General features: G+C 49.0%; 1 protein-coding gene across 1 annotated transcript in view; it reads left to right on the forward strand.

The window, feature by feature from the left end:
• Positions 1-2,467: 2,467 nt before the first annotated feature.
• PDILT (protein disulfide isomerase like, testis expressed) overlaps positions 2,468-21,569 on the forward strand; it is a 35,027-nt gene continuing 15,925 nt past the window's right edge. Inside the window, exons 1-3 of the mRNA XM_004460572.3 lie at positions 2,468-2,654; positions 8,983-9,191; positions 19,561-19,767. Coding sequence (XP_004460629.2) covers positions 8,984-9,191; positions 19,561-19,767 — 415 coding nt within the window. The 5' untranslated portion in view covers positions 2,468-2,654; position 8,983. The remainder of the gene's footprint in view (positions 2,655-8,982; positions 9,192-19,560; positions 19,768-21,569) is intronic.

Here is a 21,569-nt window from a genome sequence, read left to right on the forward strand (position 1 = left end):
AAGTTGGTGTCCAACTGTCTCTTCTTCCCCCTATTTTTGGGAAGAGGAGCTTTCAATTTCAGCCGCGGAACAGCTCCCGAGGTGGCTTGTGCCTCCAGTGGAGGATGGGCACCAGCCTCCGGGGTGTGGAGCCTCTACTTACGAGTCTTCTCTGCAGATGGGCAGTCTCCTCTTTCCACTCCTTCAAGGATGTTTCAGGATGCTCTTCTGGTCTCCTGGAGGCCCCAAATAGGTGCTTTAGATAGCTCTAGGTGACTACCAACTGCCCTGTAGCATGAACTGACTCTAGGAGCACCTTACTCTGCCATCTTGCTGGTTGTCCCATTTTTTAAATTTTATATCACCCCCCCACACACACACATATACCATACATGAATATAAACTCCATGAGGACAGGGATTTGGGATTTTCGCACTACCATATCTCCAGCTCTTCGAACCATGCCTGGTGCATTGTGAGAGTTCAGTAAATACTTGTGGAATCAGTGAATAGAAAATAATTAATAATCAGTGGACACTTTTCTATTGCCAGATAATGTGCTGAGACTTTGCAGAGGAGTGGTTTATCCTCTGATACTCTGGGTGCAAGGTATTTTTTCCCCCCACAATCAAATCAAACCTGGTGCAAGTTCTTGGTCACAAGGACCTGTGGGAACTCCAGGATCATTCTGATGTCACAGAGGCCCTGGGAGATCTTGGAGAAAGACCTCATCCTAGGGTGGGAGAGTTCTTGACACAATTGCGAAAAAGAATTCAAGGACTAATCGTATAGACGTAAGAAAACTTAATGCAAAGTGCCTGGGTATGCTCCAACATGAGCTGCACCTGCTGAGGCTGGGGCTGCTGTTTATTGAGGCTGGATCCCTCCCCCCTCTTCCCTTCCCTGTAAATGAGGACTCAGAAGTCCCAATGTTCTCACAGGTCTGCTTTATGCAAAAGAGGATTTGAGAACTACAACACTTTACCGGCTCCACATTCTTTAGAGTAGGTACTGTCCAGTGGAGGGGTTGGTGCAGCATGTGGGGGTCAGGAGATGGGTGGGCCTTTTGTCATCTGGTATCCTCTGGCATTAGGCCTTGGGCGGGTAAGTTTTTCACTGTGGTCAGGTATTATCTGATGGTGATTTTCCTTTTGGTTCTCCTCCATTGCTGAATTATCTCCCTTCTTCTACCCTTCCAACCCTCAGTTTTAATCTTCAGAGTATCTTCCTTAGCCCTAGAATTGGATGAATCCCTCTAATAAAGTAGGGGTGACAGGTGCCCCATAGAAAGAATGCTTAGGCCCTGATGGCCTACCTTCAGCAATTGCACACCACCCTTGGGATCCATCCCCCACTGTACTTTGTCCCCCTGTGGCTCTGTCTCATTTCCTCGTTAGGCCAGTGTGGTCCATTTCCAGGTGGGCAGCTCCTCTCCCTCCCTGCCACAGGAATTCCTCTACTCGGCCCTCAAGTTCTCCTTCCTCGATTCCCAGTCCTCTACTGGGTCCAGGCAACCGTCTTCATCTCTGCATTTCCAGCTGGATCCAAGGAGAGGTGGACAGGCCCATTACCTGTCCTTCAGGAGACCTGGTCCCCACATCAGTACTCTCCACCAGTATTTGACAAGACTTGGGCAGCAGACACCTGGGGCTACAAATTGAGAATAATAATGATATTGATAATAATAATAATAACCACCTCCATTCGTGTGTTCATTTGACAGGTATTTACAAAGTGCCTCTTACATTCTAGGCAAAGCAGTTATCCGGCATTAAGAAAGTGATTCATGCCATGAAGGAAAACAAAGCTGGGAAAGAGGACAGGGAGTGTCCAAAAGGGGGTTGGGGCAGCAACAATTTTAAACAAAGTGGCCAGGGAAGACCTGGCTGAGCAAGAGACATTTAAGCAAAGACTCAAAGGAGGTAAAGAGAGTGAACTTGACTCTGGGGGAAGAGCTTCCCAGGCAGAGAAACTACATGTGCAAAGGCCCTGGGGTGGGAGCATGACCGTATTCAAGGGAAGGCAAGGAGGTCAGGGAGGTGGAAACAGAGTGAGCAGGAGCACTACGGGGAGGTGGGAGAGGTGATGGGAGGGTGCTTCCTGCCTCCAGGTACTATACTGATTGTCTGGCACACATCGTCTCATCAAACCCCTAAGAGTTGTATGCCATTTCACAGGTGAGGAAACAGAGCCTCAGAGAGGGTGGGTGACACCCCAAGGCCACACAGCTGTTAAGGGGCCACTCTGGGATTCTAACTCCAATCTTCATAGGCTCTGAGTTCAGAGCCCTTCCCGCCCACCCTGGGCCGTCTTGGCTTCTGGCCCTCCAGGCAAACTCCAGCCCCTGCGGTCCCTGGGCAACCTCCTCTCAGCAACAGTCGCTGGGCAGGGCCCCCTCTTATGCAACAATAGCCCATTCTTCTCCAGGGACACCCCAGGTCCTCCAGAAACCCAGAACTCAGAACAGTGCTGCTGAGGCGGCTGAGGCGGCGGCGTGCCTGGGGGCAGGCTTCCTCTCGGTCTCTGGACTTCCTGAGTACGCCCAGCTGCCTGCCAGTCCCGCTCTGGTGGCAAGCAGAAGCCAGAAGCCCACTCTCTGGGCCACGATTTCCCTCTTCGAGTGCCACGGACCTTGCTGCCCCTGCCCCAGCTGGGCCCCGTAGGGTCTCCTGCAGGTATGAGCTTGAGTGAAAACGGCGCCTCTGACGTCCAGTCCCCACAGCCCTGGTGGCCCTCTCTCTACCAAGGAGGTCACAGATTTAAGTGTGGCTCTTGCCATAGGTGGACCACATAGGGGGTCACATGGGGGCTTACCTCTATGCATCCCACCCCAGGCCAATTACATTAGAGCCAGGTGGGCTGGAGCTCAGGCATTGGTCTTTTTATTCAAAGCTCCCCAAGATATTCTAATGTGCAGTCATGGTTGAGAAGCCGTGAAGTGGCCCATGTGAGAATTAGATTAGATCACACATTCATTCGACTAACATTTATTGAGCTCCAAATCTGGGCCAGGCACTGTTCTAGGAGGTGGAGAAAGAGGAGTGAACAAGAGGATGTTTACAGAAAGAAATAAAAAGTATAGACAAAGTACATTCAGGAAGGATGGTAAAAAAAATTACAAAAGAAACAGTGGAAATGGGGCAGAGAGTTCTGGAAACAGAAGGGGAGGGGGAGAGGCTCTCTCAGGAGCCCTCCCAGGAGTTGGTATTTGAGCTGGCACCTGAGTGACCTCAAAAGCTTGAAGAGCCAGAGTAAGGCTATTCCAGACAGAGGCAGAGGATGCTGGCCGCGCCGCTGGCCGGGAGCGAGGGGAGCGAGGGGAGCGAGGGGGCTCGACTCAGGGAGGAAGGGGGGTGCCGAGGGGGTGGGACCTGACACACCACAGAGAGGGCTCTGGATTACATTCTACGTGTGGTGGCAAACCCCTGGGAGCCTTGCAGTGAGAGGAGCAATGTGACCAAATGCGTTACGTTTCAGGAAAAACCCCTCTCGCTGTGGGAAACAGACTGAAGCAGAGAGCATCAGGGGATTCAGATGGGAGGCTCGGCGTTTCAGAGGTGACGAGACTGACAAGAGGGTGGTCTCCCCGGAACGATGGAGAAAATGCGCCCCCTAGTGCTCAGCGCTAACCCTCCGGGGGCGGCTTTCATTTTAATGAGCCTGGGCCTGAGAGGACTGGCTTAGCTCCCCAGAGCTGCCGTGACAAATACCGCAGGCGGGTTGACTTAAACCACAAACACTTATTGTCTCCTGGTTTTGAGGCAGAGTCCAAAACCAAGACGTGGGCAAAAGCCGTGCTCTCCCCCCGCGCCGGCAGCGCTGCGGCGCCGGCTGGCCTCGGCCACGGGGCCCTCTCTCTCGCTCTCTCTTCTCTGGTTGCTTCTACTCGCTTCTTACGGCTTTCTCTGACTCCGTCTGAATTTAAGGCCACCCCTTAAAGGATAACATCTTCTGAAGGTCCTATTTACAAACAGTTCACATAGGAACACGGCTAGAGGATTGAACGTGACTTTTGTGGGGGCGTGTTTCAATCCCTAACAAGGTTCATAGCCGGGGAGGGGGCAAGGGAGGGTGGGAGGGGGAGACAACACTTCTAAGAAATGCAGAGTTCACTTCTTCTTTTCTTTCTTTTTTTTTTTTTTAACAGTATCTTTTGTTTTGTTTTATGTCAAGGCTTTCTATTTTTGCATCAGTAATAGACAAGTAAAATAAAACATATTTTACATAGTTGTCAGTACAAGTCCTTTTCCATTATTCTTCTTTAACTTTTTAATGTTTTCTATTTTTTTTCCATTATTCTAAATTTTCTTTCACTTTTTAAGACGTGAAAGAAACATTATCTAATGCCTCTTACCCCACTGGGATTTTGGCTGAGATTAGATTAAACCTAAGAATCAATTATGGGAAAATGAACATATCTTTCTTTAACCCCATATTTCCATTTCTAGGGAGATTTCCCAATATAATGCTTGAAATGATAAAAACTATAAAATGAATTATGAATGAGCCAGTAAGTGTAATTTTACATTGCCATTAAAATGTTTTCTGAACATTTTTTTTAATATACGAAGAGTTTACTTCTTTGCTTCCTTAAGCTCTTCAGTCAAATGTCAACTTCTGAATGACACGTTCCACAGTCACCCAATTTAAAACATCAACACTTCTCCCTCACCTTGACACTTGCTCATCTTCCCTCACTTCTTCTTTTCTCTTTAGCACGTAGCTGCATCTGACCTATAATCTATGGGATCTATTTTTCTCACCCGCTGCCTATTTCCCACCACTAGAACACAAGCTCCAGGGACACGGGGCTCTTGCCTGTTTTGCTCACCCCTGTATGTCTAGCACGTAGAATGGTCCTGGCATGTATAAAGACCTTCACATTGTTTGTTGAGTGAACAAATGGCTGGCTGGCTGGCTGGACAGGTAGGAGTTGAGATGGGTTCCTTGAGTTGGCATGTGGAGGGTGGACCGCGTGAGCACTGGAGGCATTTTAGGCTCATGCTGTAAACTGCCCAGGTCATCAGAAAGCCTGTCACCTCCCTCTGAGATCCTCCCCTGCCCCTTACCCTGTGAATTGATCAGGAATCCCTGGGGAATAGTCCAGCAAAGACCTGGTGAAGAGGAGCCAGCGAGCGTGGGGGAAGCCCCCCTACACACACAGTCGCCCCTGACCTGGCTGGTGCCCTCAGACAGCTCTGTCCAGGCTGGCTTCTCCTGAAGGTGCTGGAGCTGCCACCAGGTCGCCAGCCCAGCTCCCCTTCCCTCCCAGCCAGTACCTTCCAGGACCCCCAGAGAGGGTATAACGACTGTGACTCTCCCCTCCTATCATGTTTGGGATTCTGGGTCCCAAGGAGGTTTGGAAGGGATCAGTCCTAGGGAGGTTCTGGGCAGCCACTCACTGCCTTATGTTTACTTACCTGGTGATTTTCTGTAGGAAAAAAACAACTACTAACTTTCAAGTACTTTGACATCCCTACCTAGGTAGAGAACTTTCAAAAGACACTTTCTCTTACAAGTAAATGAATGAATGAACAAACAAGTAAATTAACTTTAAAAATGAAAGTTCCAGCTTTTAGTCACCAAGCTGTGCCAGACTTAGCCGGGGCTGTGAGACGCATGTTACCTGATGGCCCTAGTGATGTGTCAGGGGCCCTGAGGAGGAGGCGGGCAGATGCCAATTTAAATCATACACATCACTGAGCTTTCTAGAAAGCCCAGCTGCCAATCTCCAACCTCATTTCAGCTGGGCTTTGTCGATTCCCTCTGACAATATGGCTCTCGTCCTCCAGATTGCACAATAGTTTTACCTGGGAAGCTCAAGAGAGGGAACAATCAGTGAGGAGGCATGACTCTCGCTGGATTCCAGTTCAAACAAACTTCAACAACATCTATGAGACAGAGTAATCGGCACACTGTCTGGATATTTGATGATATTAAGAAATCACTGTTAATTTTGTTAGGTGTAATAATGGTATTGGGGTTATGTTTTATTAAAATATCCTTCTCTTTGAGAGATTCATGATGAAATATTTATGGAAGAAGGGATATAAGGTCTGGGAATGCCTTCCAAGTAACCTAGGGTAGAGGTAGATGAGACTATAAACAAAATAAGATTGTCATGACTTGATAATGGAAGTGGAGGGATGGGTAACTTGGGGGCTCATTGTATCATTTGCAAATGTTCAAAATTTTCCATTCAGAAAATTTAAAAAAGAAAAAGAAAAGAATCACCTAGGACACTTAGAAAATGTACAGATGTCTGGGTCCCACTTGGGCTATTCTAGATTGATTGGTCTGGGGTGGGATTGAGCAGCAGTATTTAAAAAGCTCCCCAGCAGATTTAAATGTGCATCGACCACGTGTTTTCCATCATGAACTCACTGGTAGGAACGACCTACCTCTGTTACAGATGGGGATGCCACCCTCAGAGCTTGCAAATTTGGGGATCTGTGAATGCCCCCTAAGGCCAAGTTCTGAGGTCTGGGCAGGAGAGCAGAGTGGTGTGGTTTTTTAGACCTTGAGTCTGCAAACATTTCTGTAAAAGGACAGAAGGTATATATTTTAGGCTTTGCAGGACATACATGACCTATGTCACAACTACTCAACCTGCCTTGGAGATGAAAGCACCCATGGATATGTGACAGAATGGGTGTGGCTGCAAGCCAGTAAAACTGTACTTGCAAAAACAGGTGGCTGGGCCACGTCTGCTGACCTCTGGTTAGACCTGAGCCTGAGTCTTGCTCCTCTTGGATGGTTACTCCAGGCCATTTTAGTTTCCATTTCCTCATAGGTAAAATGTGTATCACAACTGTACCTCATCCACATGCTGTGACTTAATGGAATGCTGAGCATAAGGCTCAAATACTAGCTCACTAAATGCTACTAGCCTGGGTGCTGGGGATGCAATGGTGACCGAGCTGGGGTCTCAGCTTGGAGAAGGGACGGAGGGCGGGACCCCTTTCTCAGGACCCCAGAAGCATCAAAGCTCTAGTCGCTCCTCCCTTGCCCCTCCTCTTGATGGGAAGTCAAGTTCTGATTTCCTTTGGGGCAGCAAGACTGCTCCTTCTACCAACACACAGGCTTCCTTTCTCAGAAGTTTAGGGCATAAACTTTGCATATTCTTTCCCTCAGGCTCCTAACCTCTGGAAACTCGAAAGCCCCCATCTCTCTAAAAAGCTGGGTTCTTATAATTGGCTTGTCAGTGCCTTGTCCCTGCTATGAGTTTCAATAGCCTGTTTTGGAACTCGAAACCAGAAGTCTGACCCAGTTCTCAGTCGCCTCAGCCCTCAGGACAGGGCTGAATAGTGGGGAAAGGGTCCTAGGTGCCAGCGTGGGAGGATGGGAGCCTCAGTTCATTTCTCAAAATATTGTTCGCTAGGTACTTTTTGCACCGGGGCACTGGACAGGCCTGTGTGAGAAAGAGCATTCTGGATTCTGGAACTAGATGACCTGTGTTCAAATCCCTGATTCTGCTTCTTATTAGCTGTGTGAGCTCGAGAAAATTGCTTAACCCTTTTGTGCCTCATTTGGCACAGATTATATGAAGATTGTAATAGTACTATACCTACATCATAGGGTTGTTGACACCTGTGGAGCTGGTACATGGAAAGCAGAACAGTGACCAGTGCATGGAAAGTATATTTAGTTTCAGGCAATTAAAAAATTCAGTACAATTTTCAATATATTAGTCAAGAAAATGACTTTGTATTTTTTTTTTTTTAATAAAAGGTTCAGGCATTTTGCCCAGACATATTTCTCAGGGAGATATCAAGGATTATTTATTCATGTTTTCATTCACTCTGTTCATTTCCCTACATAATGACAGGTTCTGGGAATACAGCAGCCAACAAAGAAGTTAGGGTCCTTATAAATTTAACTTAGAGCATGAGCTAGGATATACCTCCTATGTGTTTTCTTTTTTCAGACACTCAAGTAGTCCCTGTGAAACAGGGAAATGGGGCTCTATGCTTGTGGAGAACATGCAAATATCTGAAGAGGTAGCACTATGCTCTAAGTTATTAGGGAGAGTGGAACTACTGGGAGGCAGCTGTTAACCTAGATAAAGGAAGAGATTTCTAATAGTTCAGGATTATCAGGGTAAGCAGGGAAGAATGAGGCCAAAAAAGGAGGAAGGGAAGCAATGTTGTAGATCTCTATCTACTGGTGTCGGAAGGTATTTAGAATAAATTGCACATTATAGAATAAGAAAATCAAAACATCAAATTATATGCAGTCTGATCCCATTTATGTTTAAAAATGTACATTCAAATGTGTCCTTATTTCTGGACTTTAAACCTCTGTGAGGAATCCCAAACCACTAACAGTGGCTTAGTGGGTGGGATTATGGGAGAGATTTCTATTTTCTAAGTGGCATATTTTTTATTGTATAATTTGGAATTTTTACAAGATGTATCATTGTTATAATTTTCAAAAGAAAATATTTACATTTGTGGAGGGAACAATTAAAAAATCAAATGGGGGGGAGTGGACATAGCTCAAGTGGTTGAGCACCTGCTTCCCATGTACCAGGGGCTGGGTTCAATCCCCAGTACCTCCTTAAAAAAAAATCAAACAGGGAGCATTCAAGCAGAAGCTGGAGGGGCATGATGCAAGGACATTGTTGGTAGAGGGATACCTGGGAGGCTGTGGCAGGAGAAGGGGCCTGTCATGTCTGAGATCTCAAGGCTCACAGTAGGGCCCTGGGCTGGGACCACATGTCTGCAAAGGTCTCACCTGGAGGGAGGCCTGCATGTGAATTTGGCTTCCTGCAGCTCAGCTCCCCCCACGCAGTCACCGCCAGACCTGAGGTTGACTTGACACGTCGCCTCTCCTCTAAGGCTGCAGCCGAGCTGGGGGCACTGCTGGGAGGCAGGGGGCAGTGCTCTGGCCAGGTGCTCCAGACAGACTTGGCCGGGACAGGGAAGGAGAAGGGGAGGGAGTGGTGACGTGGGGCACACCACCTACGCTGATAAGGGTTCCTGTGCTTTCCCTGCTCCCCAGGATGGCCATGGAGTGGCTCTGGGTGCCCCTGCTGCTGCTGGCCTCTTGCGTCTCAGCTGCCCAGGACTCATCGAAGGTGGAAGCCCAGGAGGCTGACATCAACATCCCCCCACCCCTGCACATCCGGGAGGAAGGCAACCTGCTGGTGCTGACAGCTGCTGGCTTCACCCAGATGCTGAACCAGACCCGCTTCCTCATGGTGCTTTTCCGTGAGTGTCCCCTGCTCCCGGGGAGTGGGTGGTGCATGGCGGGTAATGGGGGCCCGAGATGCTGGATGTACTGCTGAACACCTGAGAACATGTATTATTAAGATTTAAGATAAAACAATTTTTATGGGATGTCACTCACCCCCCACCCCTGATTTCCACATGAGAACAGAGGCCCAGGGAGGTTAAGCAATTTGCAGGAGGTCATGTTCTCAGTTTCATCTTGGATTTGCACGTGGCTCCTCTGTCCTGTTGAAGGTAAGGAGCCAGACTTCATCTCTGGTGGCGTCTTTACCATTCTGGGCCTCAGTTTTCTCCTCTGTAAAATGGACATGGAAATAACGATTGTGCTGGATTATCAGGATGATTAAATGAGATGGTGTGGTAAGTTCCTGAAATACAACTGCGATCAGTAAATGATAGCAGTTATGGGTTAGCTCTCCAGAAATGGATTTTAGACCATCACCTTTGCCATCTGAACTTTGCATTGCCTGCTTATATTTTTCAGACTGTTGTTCTCTGCATCTGCAGATGTTTTGTGGGGAGAGAACAGGTTTCTTTCTTCACGAGCATGGGCCCAGAGCTGGGGGATTTTCCTAACATCTTTCACGTTGCACTTACTATGTTCCAGGCCCTGTCCTAAGCATCTCATTAAGTGTGAATTCATTTAATTCTCACAATGAGCCTGAATAATGGGCACTATTCATCTCCCTATTTTATGGCCTAGGAAGTAAAAGCTCAGAGAGGCCGAGTGACTTGCCCAGGGTCACACAGCTCACACCTGGTCGCTGTGGACGCCATGCTGTACAACCTCCTGATACCCTGGAAAGATTTGAGGGAGGCAGGAGACAAATGTAATGGTGGATTCTAGAATCCTGACTTCAGAGCCACTCTTGGAAGTGGCTGGCTCCATGTCAGTCCCCAAGGCCTGCTCCCAGGACACACCAGGCCTGACAGTCCCCAGGTTCCTGGAGCCTGGCAGAGTCCGAGACTTTAGAGCTGAGCAGGGCAGGGCAGGGACAGGGCTCCCTTACCTTCTTTGTCCCTGCCCCTTCCCGTGCAGCCCCTCTACCCACTTTCACTCTCTCCCCTCCTCTCCACTACTGTTCTGCCCTTTCTCCCCATCTCTCATAACCATAACCTTTTCCAGCCCCCCTTTGGTTCCCAGTTCAACCAGTTCAGTGCAGTGGGATGAGTGGGCTTTAGAGCACCATAGGCCTAGGTGCAAATGCCTGGTGTCATGGTTGGTGATCTTGGGCAAGCGACCTTGAAACCTGAGCCTTTCTATACTTGGCTGCAAAATGGGGGGTTTAATAATAGTATATAATTCCTAGCTATTGTGGGCTTACCACAGTGTCTGCTGCCTAAAAAGAGCTGAGGAACTTTATTGGCCCCATTGTCATTACCATGTAGCTGGGTTCCTCATCTGCACAATGGGTCAATAATACCTGCCTTATTGGGTGATGGTGGAGATTAAATATGCCCAGCCCCCTAATTCCTAGTGGACACTCACTCAGCAAATTAGTTGTGGTTGTATTCTGATTCTCCCCACTTTTACTGGGCTTCTGGTCAGGGCCATGTGGGATCCCAGAGGCAAAGGGGCTTGGTTTCTGCTCTCAAGGAACTTACCATTTAAGCCAGAAGGGACATAGGGCATATGAAACTCTTAAATAGATTATTCATGCCATTGAAAGTCTAAACCCTATACTGTGGGCACCCCGAAAAGGAGGAGCGATGCTTTGGGCTTGTCCTCAGACATAGTTCTTGCAAATGCTTGACTTGCTGAGCTGCCTTGACTTGGCTCCCACTCCCCCATGAATGCACAAGGGGTTCCCAGGCAGATGCAAATGCATTGGGAAACTTCACGCTGAGCTTGAAGAGGCCCCCTCTCTCGGGCTTCCCAGTGATGCCTAGTGACAGACAACCTTCAGCCAGAGCAGCAAAGTGGGCAGAAGTCTTTGTAACTTGTGGCTTTTGCCAATACTATTTATCAAAGACCCCGTGCCAAGCACTGGTAAATCCTGTAGAGTTCCTCTTAGCCTGAATCATTCCCATGCCTTGGTCCTTAATTGGCATCAAGGTGTAGTATAAAGTTCATGGAACTAGCTCCATGGCCTTGGGTAAGTTTCTTTGCATCTCCTCTTCTTTAACTGTAAAGTGGGAATAACAGAAGTGGTAGAGTCGTCATAGAGATGACCTGAGATACTGTCTTTTGGCACATGGAAGATGCTCAATAAATGTGTTTCCATCTTCTCTTGGCCCCTTTGTATCTAAATAGATGTACTCCATCAACTTTGTACCAGTTAGGAGTGAGTTTAGCTGCAAGGAATAAAGAAATCTGCTCATGGTGGGTGAAATGCAAGCATGTAATCCAGGGATAGGGAGTCAGTAACTGGCATGTGAGCTCTACAGCATCTGAGATCCAGTCTTCTTCTACACTCTTGCTCCATCATCCTGGACATGTTGGGGATGGGGGAAAAAGACAGTGAGCCACTGGGAAAGATTTATCTTCTGGGCAGGAATGCCAAGAACTTTTTTCTCCATGAGTTTGACTTCCCTGACTGTTTGACTCAGGCTAACCCTCCAAGAACTGCTGATTCTCCAAACCCATGGGCATTTGCCAGTCCTCACCTTCCTCGACCTCTCTGCAATCCCCATCCTGAGAACCTCTGTTTCTCCAAAGCCCCCTCTCTTCCTGGCCCTCCAGTCTCTCTGGCTTCCCCTTCTCAGTTCTTTATGAAGGCTCCTTCCCAGTCTCACAGCCCTGACATAAAAGGCAGCCATGGACCGAAGTTGGCAGCACACAGTGTTCTAGAAAGAAGGAAGTTTCACAATTAATCTGAATTTACATACTCTTGAAAAGTCAGAAGATCTGAGAGCTTTGTCCCACATTCCTGCAAGGTGACAGCTGGCTGCGGATGGCTCATGATTTCCCCTCGATGTTAAAGAATGTGCCCCTCCATCTGCCACATCCCTGTCCAGTGAACCTTACACATTTGCATACCCTGCCTTGCCCCCATAGCCTTCAAGTTTGTGTCCCACGCTTGGAAGCATGGCCTCCCAGCTCCTTCCTCAACCCTTGTCTCTGCACTTGACACTTCCCTGCATGATGCCACTTCAGTGAGGGCATTTGGGGTCATGGTGGGGAAATGTGGCGCCATCAGTAATCCCTGAGTCCCAGTGCTCCCCAACTGGCCTGAGCAGCCAGTGCAGAGCAATATGAATCACCTTCTCTTTCTGTCCTTCACATTTATCCTTCCCAGTAGGGAAAATCTAATTGGGTCATTTTTGCCTCCATCCAATATAGAGCCTGCCTTTTGCACAGAGTTTCATCAGAAGAGCTCCATGCCTCTGAGTGCCTTTCCTCTAGCCCAGCCTGTGAACGGTTGCCTTAGATCTAAGCATCAGGGTGCAGGCTTGTGTTTACAAACCCATTGAGCAAGACCTTGTAGGAGATATCTGGCTTGGCCGTTTTCTTTATGGCAGCCTGTGAGCAGGGCAAGAGTGTCTGCTTTCCTGGAGGATTCCTACCACCGTGTTCGTGCAGCCCTCATTCACCCGATACCTCCAGCCACCACCCGCACATCCAGTTCATGGTCCCTTCCACAGCGAAGAAGTGAGAACGCTGCAGCCTTGCTCTGCCCTGGAACTGTAAGCGAATGGGTGACACAAACAGGTCAGACACTGAAGCCACCTTCTCTTTTTGGCTTGGGCTCTAATATCTGGTGCCCTCAATGAAGATGTTGAAGGTTTTAGACCCCCATACTTGGCACAACACCATACATACCTCAACACACGTTTACTCTTCCAAAAATGGCCCTGCAGGTGAATAAGATTGGGGAAGCTACACTGTCAGTGTGAGACCAAGACCAAATGCCGGGCTCTGCCTGGTGGCTGCTGTTTTAATCAGAGCAGAAGGGCAAGTTTATGGCTCTTTGGGGCTTTAACTGACTTTTATAACTTAGGGACTAACACTGAACCTGGGGCTACCAAGAGAGCCAATCCATTTTACACACTTTAATTACATTTGATAACAACCAATTTGAATACTTTAAAATGAAATCCAAAGATTTCATCTAAAAGAGACTCTCAATTAAACTCATTACATTTGAATATTTGTTTCCTGCCAATACACAACTGAAATCAAAAGCCGATCTCAAAACTGGCATGCCTTCTGAAATGACCTTTAGAAAAACTAATCATGTGGAGAAAGCAGCATCAAAGCTTTTGTCCAGTGGTGACTGGACTCTTTACAAAAGGGAGTTTTCAAATACTGTGCCCACGGAAGGCCCCAATAACACTCAGATCCTTAGCTACAGCCCAGCTTCTCATCTCTCTGGGGATTCCAGGGCCAAGAATCAATGGTCAGTGGGACTCTCCCTCTTGGATATCCCTTGGCTGATTCAAATGCCACGTGTCCCAAATGAATGCAGTATCTTTGACTTGTCCCGCCTTAACTGAGAGCACCACCAGACACATGATGTCAAAGTCAGAAACCTCAAGGTCATTCTTGACTCCTCCTCCTAGTCTCGCCCATCCCCCACATCTAACCTGTCACCAAGTCCTGTTGATGCCGCTTCCTAAATCTCGCTCCAATCTCCAGTTTTGCCCATCCCTACAGCTGCTGCCTCAGCTCCTGCCTCGTCCTTCCCCCTCGTTCCCCGCCTGAACTGCAGCAGTAGCCTCTTAAATGGTCATCCCGCCCATCCAGTGCTGCCTCCACAGTGCACCCAGAGAGATGTAGCTAAAATGCAAATCATGTTTTGTCATTTCCTGGTTAAAAACCCTCAATGGTTCTTTAAATTCTCAAACTCTTTGACATGCCTCCAGCGTCCCCTGCTTGATCCAGCTGAGGCGCAATTCTCTGCCTGCCTTGAACGCTGTGCTCTAGACTGTGAGTTCTTCGTGGTTGCCAGAATGGGTCATCATGCTGGCCTTCGCCCTGGCTGTCCCCTCTGCTTCCCGTGTCCTTCCTCCACTTCTTCACCTGGACTGTGGGGGTTAAGCTCATGGAGTCCCCTTGCTGGTCACTCCCCTGCCAACTGGCCAGGAGCCCCACCCTTATGCTTACCCAGCCCTCTGTACCCTCCCTCTCATAGTCTTTGCCATCCTGTATTGAAACTGCTTTTAAACTTGTGAGCACCACGGGGGGGGGGGGGGGGGGGCAGGGAAAAAATAGCATCCAATTCTTGATTCTTAACATTGGGCATTATACTTGGAATGTGGCAGGTTTCCATAGATGTTGAATGAATGAATGCTGAATGAATGAATGAAATCAGCTGTCTTTGGTCCATAATCTTCTCTATGAATGAGACAAAGAGAAAAGGAAGGGCTATCCTTAGTGGTGAGAGGCCAAGAGATTTATCATGAACTGTCTCCAAGGCCATGTAGTAATCGTCCCTACGGCAGAGGTGGCACGAGTCTGTCTTGGGAGTAGGTAACATTGGTGACAATAATGGTGATGAAGATGAAGGGGATGGTTGCGATGGACAATGATGATGATGATGATGATGGTGATGGCGATAGTAACTGTCATGTGTTGAGCACCTGGTTCCAGGCACTGAACTTGCTATCATTCTCTCTACCTTATACATAATGACAAACAGGTCTCAGAAAGCTTAAATAATCTGCCTTAAGTTACACAGCTAGTAAGTGAGGAAGCCTGGATTTAAGCCCAAGCTTAATATGAAAACTGGAGCTCAGTCTACCTTACAGCACTGTGCTGATAACTGGTACATTCATTCATTTATTCACTTATCCATTAAATACTGATTGAAAACTTATGACAGATTTTTTCTAGGCATTGAGGAGACCATGGTGAACAAAGCAAACATCCTTAGCTTCATGCAACTTACATCCTGGAGAGGGGAGAGCCATGATTAACAAATAAATAATTAAAATATATAGTATGAAAAGTCTATAGAGAAAACAAAAGTAAAACAACAGGAAATGCAAGGAGTGACTAGAGGTGGGTGTGCACTTTTAAATAGGGAGGCCTTCCAGAAAGGTGATATTTCAGCAAAGATCTGAAGGTAGTGAGGGAACAGCCCATGAGCATGTCTTGGGGGAGGGCATTTCAGGCAGAGGGAACAGCTAGTGCAAATGTCCTGGGGTGGGCCTGTGTGGTGTGCCTAAACCCGAGTGGCTGAGAAGAGTAGGAGCCAAGGTCAGAAAGATGAGCAGGCACAGATCCTCTAGGGTCTATAGACCATTGTAGAGGTCAGAACAATTTCTTGGCTGGCCCCTGAGGAACCAGAAGGGATCGATGATGATCCCAAAGGGCCTACCAGCTATGAGTGCCTCTGTACCTCGGAATGGCCCTATGGAATGGGAAGAGGGTCATTCTCAGAAGAATTCATGCCTTGTCTGGAGCTTGGTGGAAAGCAGGGTTTCTCATCCTTGGCTCTAATGACGTTTGTGGACAGAGAATCCCTTGTGGGGAGCAGTCAGGTCATTGTAGGATGTATAGCAGCCTCGCTGGCTCCTACCCACTAGATGCCAATAGCAGCCCACCCCCCGAGGAGGACAATCAAAAACATCTCTAGATGGTGCCTCATGTCCCCCACTGAGAACCACTGGTCTAAGAAGGCAGACTCCTAGGAGTTAATCCCCAGTCCCTACACTCACCACCTCCCCCAACCACCAGCCCCTCCCCTGGCTCCCATTGGCTGCTCAGAAAAAGGAGCCTGGGGTTATCTACCAGAGACCCACAACAAACATTGACCTTGGCTCCATTAGCCATGAGCACGTCTACACAGCAGGAGGATGGAGAGCTGCGGCTATTCTAACATGGCCCCGGGTGCCTGTTCTGATATGATCTTGAGCTCCACGTGAGGAGCACACATAGGCCCAGGCTTTGGGGCGGATATCTTGGTGCTGGCCGACCTCGTCCCCCTTTCCCCAGGAGCCAGAATAACTGCTTAGGGATCCTGACACCTCCACAGATCTTTCCTTCCCAGAGAACATCTGGTCCAGACAAGACCAGGGACTCCCCACCTCTGTCATGGTCACGATCAAGGCTTACTGGGCACTTTGGGGCCAGGCCTTGTAACCGAGCTTGGCAGGCTTTGTCTTACCATGTAGGAACAACCTGAGGTGTAGCAGCCAGTCAGACCCCCGTTCTTCAGATGAGGAAAATGAGGCACCTTGCCTGGACCGCAAGTGCTCTAAGCTGCCATAGCTACCTCTGGTTTCTTGAGATAACCTAAGGAATTCATGTCCATTTGGTGCCAGGCAGCGAGCAGGTTCAAAGGGTCCCCTGGCCATCCACAGCCCACCATGCAGGACCCTGCCCCAGATGCAAAGTAGAGCTGAAACTTCTCCATCCCCCAACCAAACCCCAGTTGGCCGGGGTGAGACAGAGGCACTGAGACACCTAATAGGTGTGTGCTTTCATTTCACCTTCACAAGTTTGGGGTTCAAGAATCCAGAGGCCCAGAGGGAAAATCAATCTGCAAATTTAAAAAGAACAGAAGCCAGAAAACGGGGCTGTGGCTCATAGAGTGGGTATGGCTCCACGGGTTCTCTCTGCCTTGGCAGGAGACCACCCAGAGCAGGAGAGTTGGGAAAGGTGCCCCCATCGCACCCCTCCTGCGAAAAGGAACATTTTTCAGACAAGCTGACCTATACAGTAAGGGCATGGAACTCAGAGTCAGTCTGCGTTGAAGTTGGAGCTCATCCCAACCTCTTACTAGCTGTAAGATCTCTTGGCCTCTGTTTCATTGCCCATAACGTTGTTCACCTCTTAAGAGAGAACTCTCAAGGGTTGTTGCAAGGTTAACCAAGACAGTGCTGGCAGCGCTTTAGCATAGGGCTTCGCACAAGTGACAAACATTGTTGTCCCATAGCTGTCCACCAGATGGCGAACATGCTCCCTCCAAAGTCTTGAATTTCTGACTCTAGAAATAATTTAAAATAATGTATTATATATTTCCTATTTATTATTACTATATTTTGTGATCATTGCTATCACCATCATCATCCTTACAATTACTCAATTTTGACTCCTCTCTTTCCCTCACACCCCACATCTAATCTATCAAGAATTCTGGTCAACTCTTTAGAAACCTCTCTAGACTCATCTTTTCTACCCCCTTCTATCGCCATGACCTTGGTCCAAGCCATTACCGTCCAAGCCATTACCGTCTCTCACCTGAATTATTATGATAGCCTCCAACTGGTCTCCCTGCTTCCACCCTTTTCTCTCTTTGCTCTAAACTCCATATAACATTCAGAGCAATTCTGTTTAAAAAAAAAAAAAAGTAGGTCAGATTACATCGGAACTCTGCTCAAAACCCTCCAGTAATTTTCCATATCACTTGGAGGAAAAGTCAAAATCTATTCAATGGTCTACCAGGCCCCACATCATCTGACCCCTGCTCCAGCTCTCTCTGCTCCAGACCTGATTGGCTTCTAGTTCCTCAAATATGCCAGACATACTCCTACCTAAGGGCCTTTGCACTTGTCCTTCTCCGCCTGGAAGGCTAGTCCTCCAGATTTCCACAGGGCTGGCTCCTTCTTCATCATCAGTAAAATGTAGCGTCTCAGCGAGGCCTTCTGTAACCTTCCAACTTTACATCCAAGCCCCCTGACACCTCCAACCACCATCCCAGCTTTTTTTTTCTTTTTCCTCCGTAGCACGTATCATCTAACATAGCATAGCTACTTTTGCCCCCTTTTTTCTTTTCTTTTCTTTTTAGGTTTGGGAGCCCAGGGATGAACCCTGGACTTCTTATGTGGGAAGCTGGTACTCAACCACTGAGCCACTTCAGCTCCCATAGCTACTTCTTTCTTTTGTTTATTTTAGGCCTTTTCCAACGAGGACAGGGATTTTTATCCTTCTGTAGCTGTCAAGGTACCTAGAACAGCGCCTGGCACATGGATCCTGAAAAACATTTGTGGAATGAAAGCAGGAAGGATTGCTCTTTATGAGATCGCGGGTCCTGCCCACCTAGAGCTCAGATCCCAGGGCTCCAGCTCTCACAGCTCTTTCTCTCACTTGCATTATGGGCACTCAGGTGCACAGGGCTGTAGTGGTGGAACCACTGTGTGACACCCATTCCAGGTCTCCTTCCGCCCCCAGCATCTGCCCTTAGAAACCCGCTCAGGACACCACGTGGTCAGCAGCCCTGAGCCCCGCCCAAGCGCAAGGCTAGGGGAGGGGGTGGGGTGGGCGAGGGGGGAGGCTGCGGAGAGCCGGCAGACCCGGGCCGAGGAGGTGATGGTGACAAAGCAGGCAGCATAGAGGGATCGATCTGTGAGGGAGGCGGAGAGCTCCTGTTTCCCGTCCTTTGACTGGGAGCTTAATGAAAGCCATCACTCACTTTCGCGTCCCCCTGTAGAAACAGGTGTGCGACCCGGGGCGGTGCGCGCCCTCCCGCCGCGCCTTGCAAAGCGGGAAGGCCATTTGCACTTTCTCCAAGGGCTCCAGATGGACTGGGGCTTGAGAAAGATAAAGTATTCAGGCTGGGACGGAAGTCAGTGACCCTCGGCCCTGGCTCCGCCACGTGAGCCTCAGACACCTGCAGTCTCACAATGTTATCAGGACGAAGAAAGGCCAATTGATGGCCTTTTGGTCCCCTCCCATTTTGCCTGGGAGGAACTCGCTCAGAGCCCGCCAGCCAAGCAGTGGCTCCCTGAGGCTGTTTCGAGAAAGGGCTCCACCCCCCACTGCTTCAGCTCGTTCCCCCTCCTCCCCCAAGCAGGGGGAGGGGTTTGGAGGGGTTAGAGGAACAGAATAACTTCACCCGTCCCCGTTTTACCCGCAGCTGTCTGGCCACTGGAGAGGAGGAATTTGTCCTGTTAGCTCCAGCGCTGCCCAGGAGATGGCGCTCATATCCTTCTCTGGTCATCATTTCTGACTATTGCAATTTTACAATAATAATGTATATTGTAGGTAGCATGTACCAGACGCTGTGCTTCCGTGTTTAAAGGCATGGAGGAGTTTAGAGAGCAGGAACTAACTCTGCAGCCAGGCTGAGGGGGGTGCCTGGCCTGGCTATGCTTTTTACTGTCATGGAGCCTTACGTAAATAGGTCATTGCGTTGCGCATCAGTTTCCTGATCTGCAAAATTAAGATAATAATCCTAATCTTTCCCCGTAGGGTTATTGGGAGGATTAAATGTGTTGATATATGTCAAGCTCTTAGAATACATTGCTGAACCCAAAGGACCCTAATAGGCGTCTCCTTGTATATCCAGTTTAATGAACCTTCCTGTCTCCCATCCTGGCAGATTTCTAAATATTTTCCCATTACCAGATGAGCACAGGAAAGTGCCCGGAGGTAAGACACCCAGACCAAGACTCCAGCTTGGGAGATGGGGAGGAGTGGGGAAAGGTTCTAGCAACTTCTGTCTTCATATGGCTCTTACAGACAACACATCCTCAAAGAAATCCAGGAAAATGGCTGAGGAGCTAGGTAAAGCTGTGGAGATGATGGGCAAAGGCAAGAACGGGATTGGCTTTGGCAAAGTGGACATCACAGTCGAGAAGGAACTTCAGGAGGAGTTTGACATTAAGAAGGCTCCGGAGCTGGTGCTGTTTTTTGAGGGCAACAGGTCGGAGCCCATCAGCTGCAAAGGTAATGGGGCTTAGAGACAGATGCCTCAGCATGGCAGGGGCTTAACAGAATTACAGATGTACTTTGTGCCCACATAAAGCCCAGTTGGCAGCTGGGGGAGGTAGAGAGAGCTCTACTGCACACAGCCTTTCAGGGACCCAGGCCCCTTCCTCCGGCTTGTGGCTCTGCCCTCCCCCAGGGCCTCAGAGCCGCCTGCTGTGTTCTCTGGTGGAGGCTCACCAAGGGAGCGTGTCACAGCTCAGGTCAGGAAGCAGCCAACACCACTTTCTGCTTGAGTTCTATTGGCTGAAAACCGGGCCACACCCAACTGCAAGAAAGGCTGGGAAATGTGCTCCAGCTCTGTGTCCATAAGGAAAAGGAAATGGGTTTGGGTGGAGGCAGAGCTGCTTCTCCCACAGCTGGTAGGTGTCTCCGCAGCTGGTGGGCCATAGAAACAGCACGAGGTCAGGAGGGGAGAGGGGCGTATGGTTTACAGCTGCCGAAGACTGAGTTGCTAACTCTACCCCACTACCATCTTCTACTTTAGAAAGATTTTGACAGTCCCCAGCCAAGGAAGCACTAGATGGCCAAAAGAGAGACTGAGAGATGATGGAAAAAAACAGGTTTGGGGTGAAGTGTCTACTAAACACTTAAACTTCTCTCATCATCTGTTTCATTCACTTATTCATTCATTTATTTGCCACTAATTTACTGAGAAACTGCAAGGTGTCGAGCCCTGTCTTGATGTTGGGGATGCTTGGAGAATTATGGGCCTTGGTGTGGCACACGGGTAGATCCTCCTTTGTAAAATATTAATATATGAATGCCTAAGTGGATGCATAATGGATGGATGGGTGTAATAAAACAGATGGACCCAAACGTGCCCGCACAGGCCCTGCTATTCTAATAGAATGTCTGGGTTCTATAAGCGTTGAATGATTGAATCTCAGGAAACTGAGGATGCCTTTCACAGGGCCTGGAATACAGCCAATTTCCAATAAACCTGTTTGAGTGTTGTTGCAAGAACCAAGGGGCTGACCAGGTGCAGGATGCCCTGCAGTTCTCAGAATGGACACGAGGGGGCAGGAGAGACACAGGCCAGGCTCTCAGAGGAAGGCGCTGAGAAGAGGGAATCTCCAGGCGGGTTTACAGAAGAGACCTGACAGGGCTGTGGCTCCCGCAGGCTTGTGGGACGGTGGTGTGTGTAGAGGGGAGGCGGGGAGGTGTGGAGCGAGAGCAGCGCAGTGAGCCCCACTGAGGTGTTGGCTTTGGGAGAGCTGTGAAGAAGGGAGAGGTCCGGGTTGCTTTGTCGAGGTAAGTATCCGCCCACAGAGCGGCTCAGGTGCTGGGGCTGGAAAGAGGAGCCACTTTTACCTGCAGAAGGACAGGTGAGAACCGACTGCCTCCACCTAGAGGCATCAGGGGGATGAGGCGGCAACGGCTGGCTTTGGATGGGCCAGAAGCCAGCACCTGGGGCCTCTTCTGCCTTTTGGGAAACTTCATCACCTGCCCCAGAAGTCTCCTGGCGAGGAGCTCTGTGGCCCCACGGCACCCGCGCTTCCCCCCGACAGCCCTCACAGCGCAGATTTGCATCTGTGGCTTGTTTGTCTACTTCATGGCACCGAGAGCGCCAAAAGGCAGTGACCTCGTGTTCACTCCTGGGTCCTCCAAAGAGGACAGAACTCTGAATTCAAATCCTCACTACACGCCTGAGGAGGAATGACTTCCTCTTGTCGCACCTCGGTTTTCTCATCTGTAAAATGGGGGCAGTGAACATCTCTTCCTCCTAGGACATCTGGGAAGATGAAATGTGGCTTGCCAGG

This window comes from Dasypus novemcinctus, chromosome 23, assembly GCF_030445035.2.
Source record: "Dasypus novemcinctus isolate mDasNov1 chromosome 23, mDasNov1.1.hap2, whole genome shotgun sequence".
NCBI classification, from domain to species: Eukaryota; Metazoa; Chordata; class Mammalia; order Cingulata; family Dasypodidae; genus Dasypus; species Dasypus novemcinctus.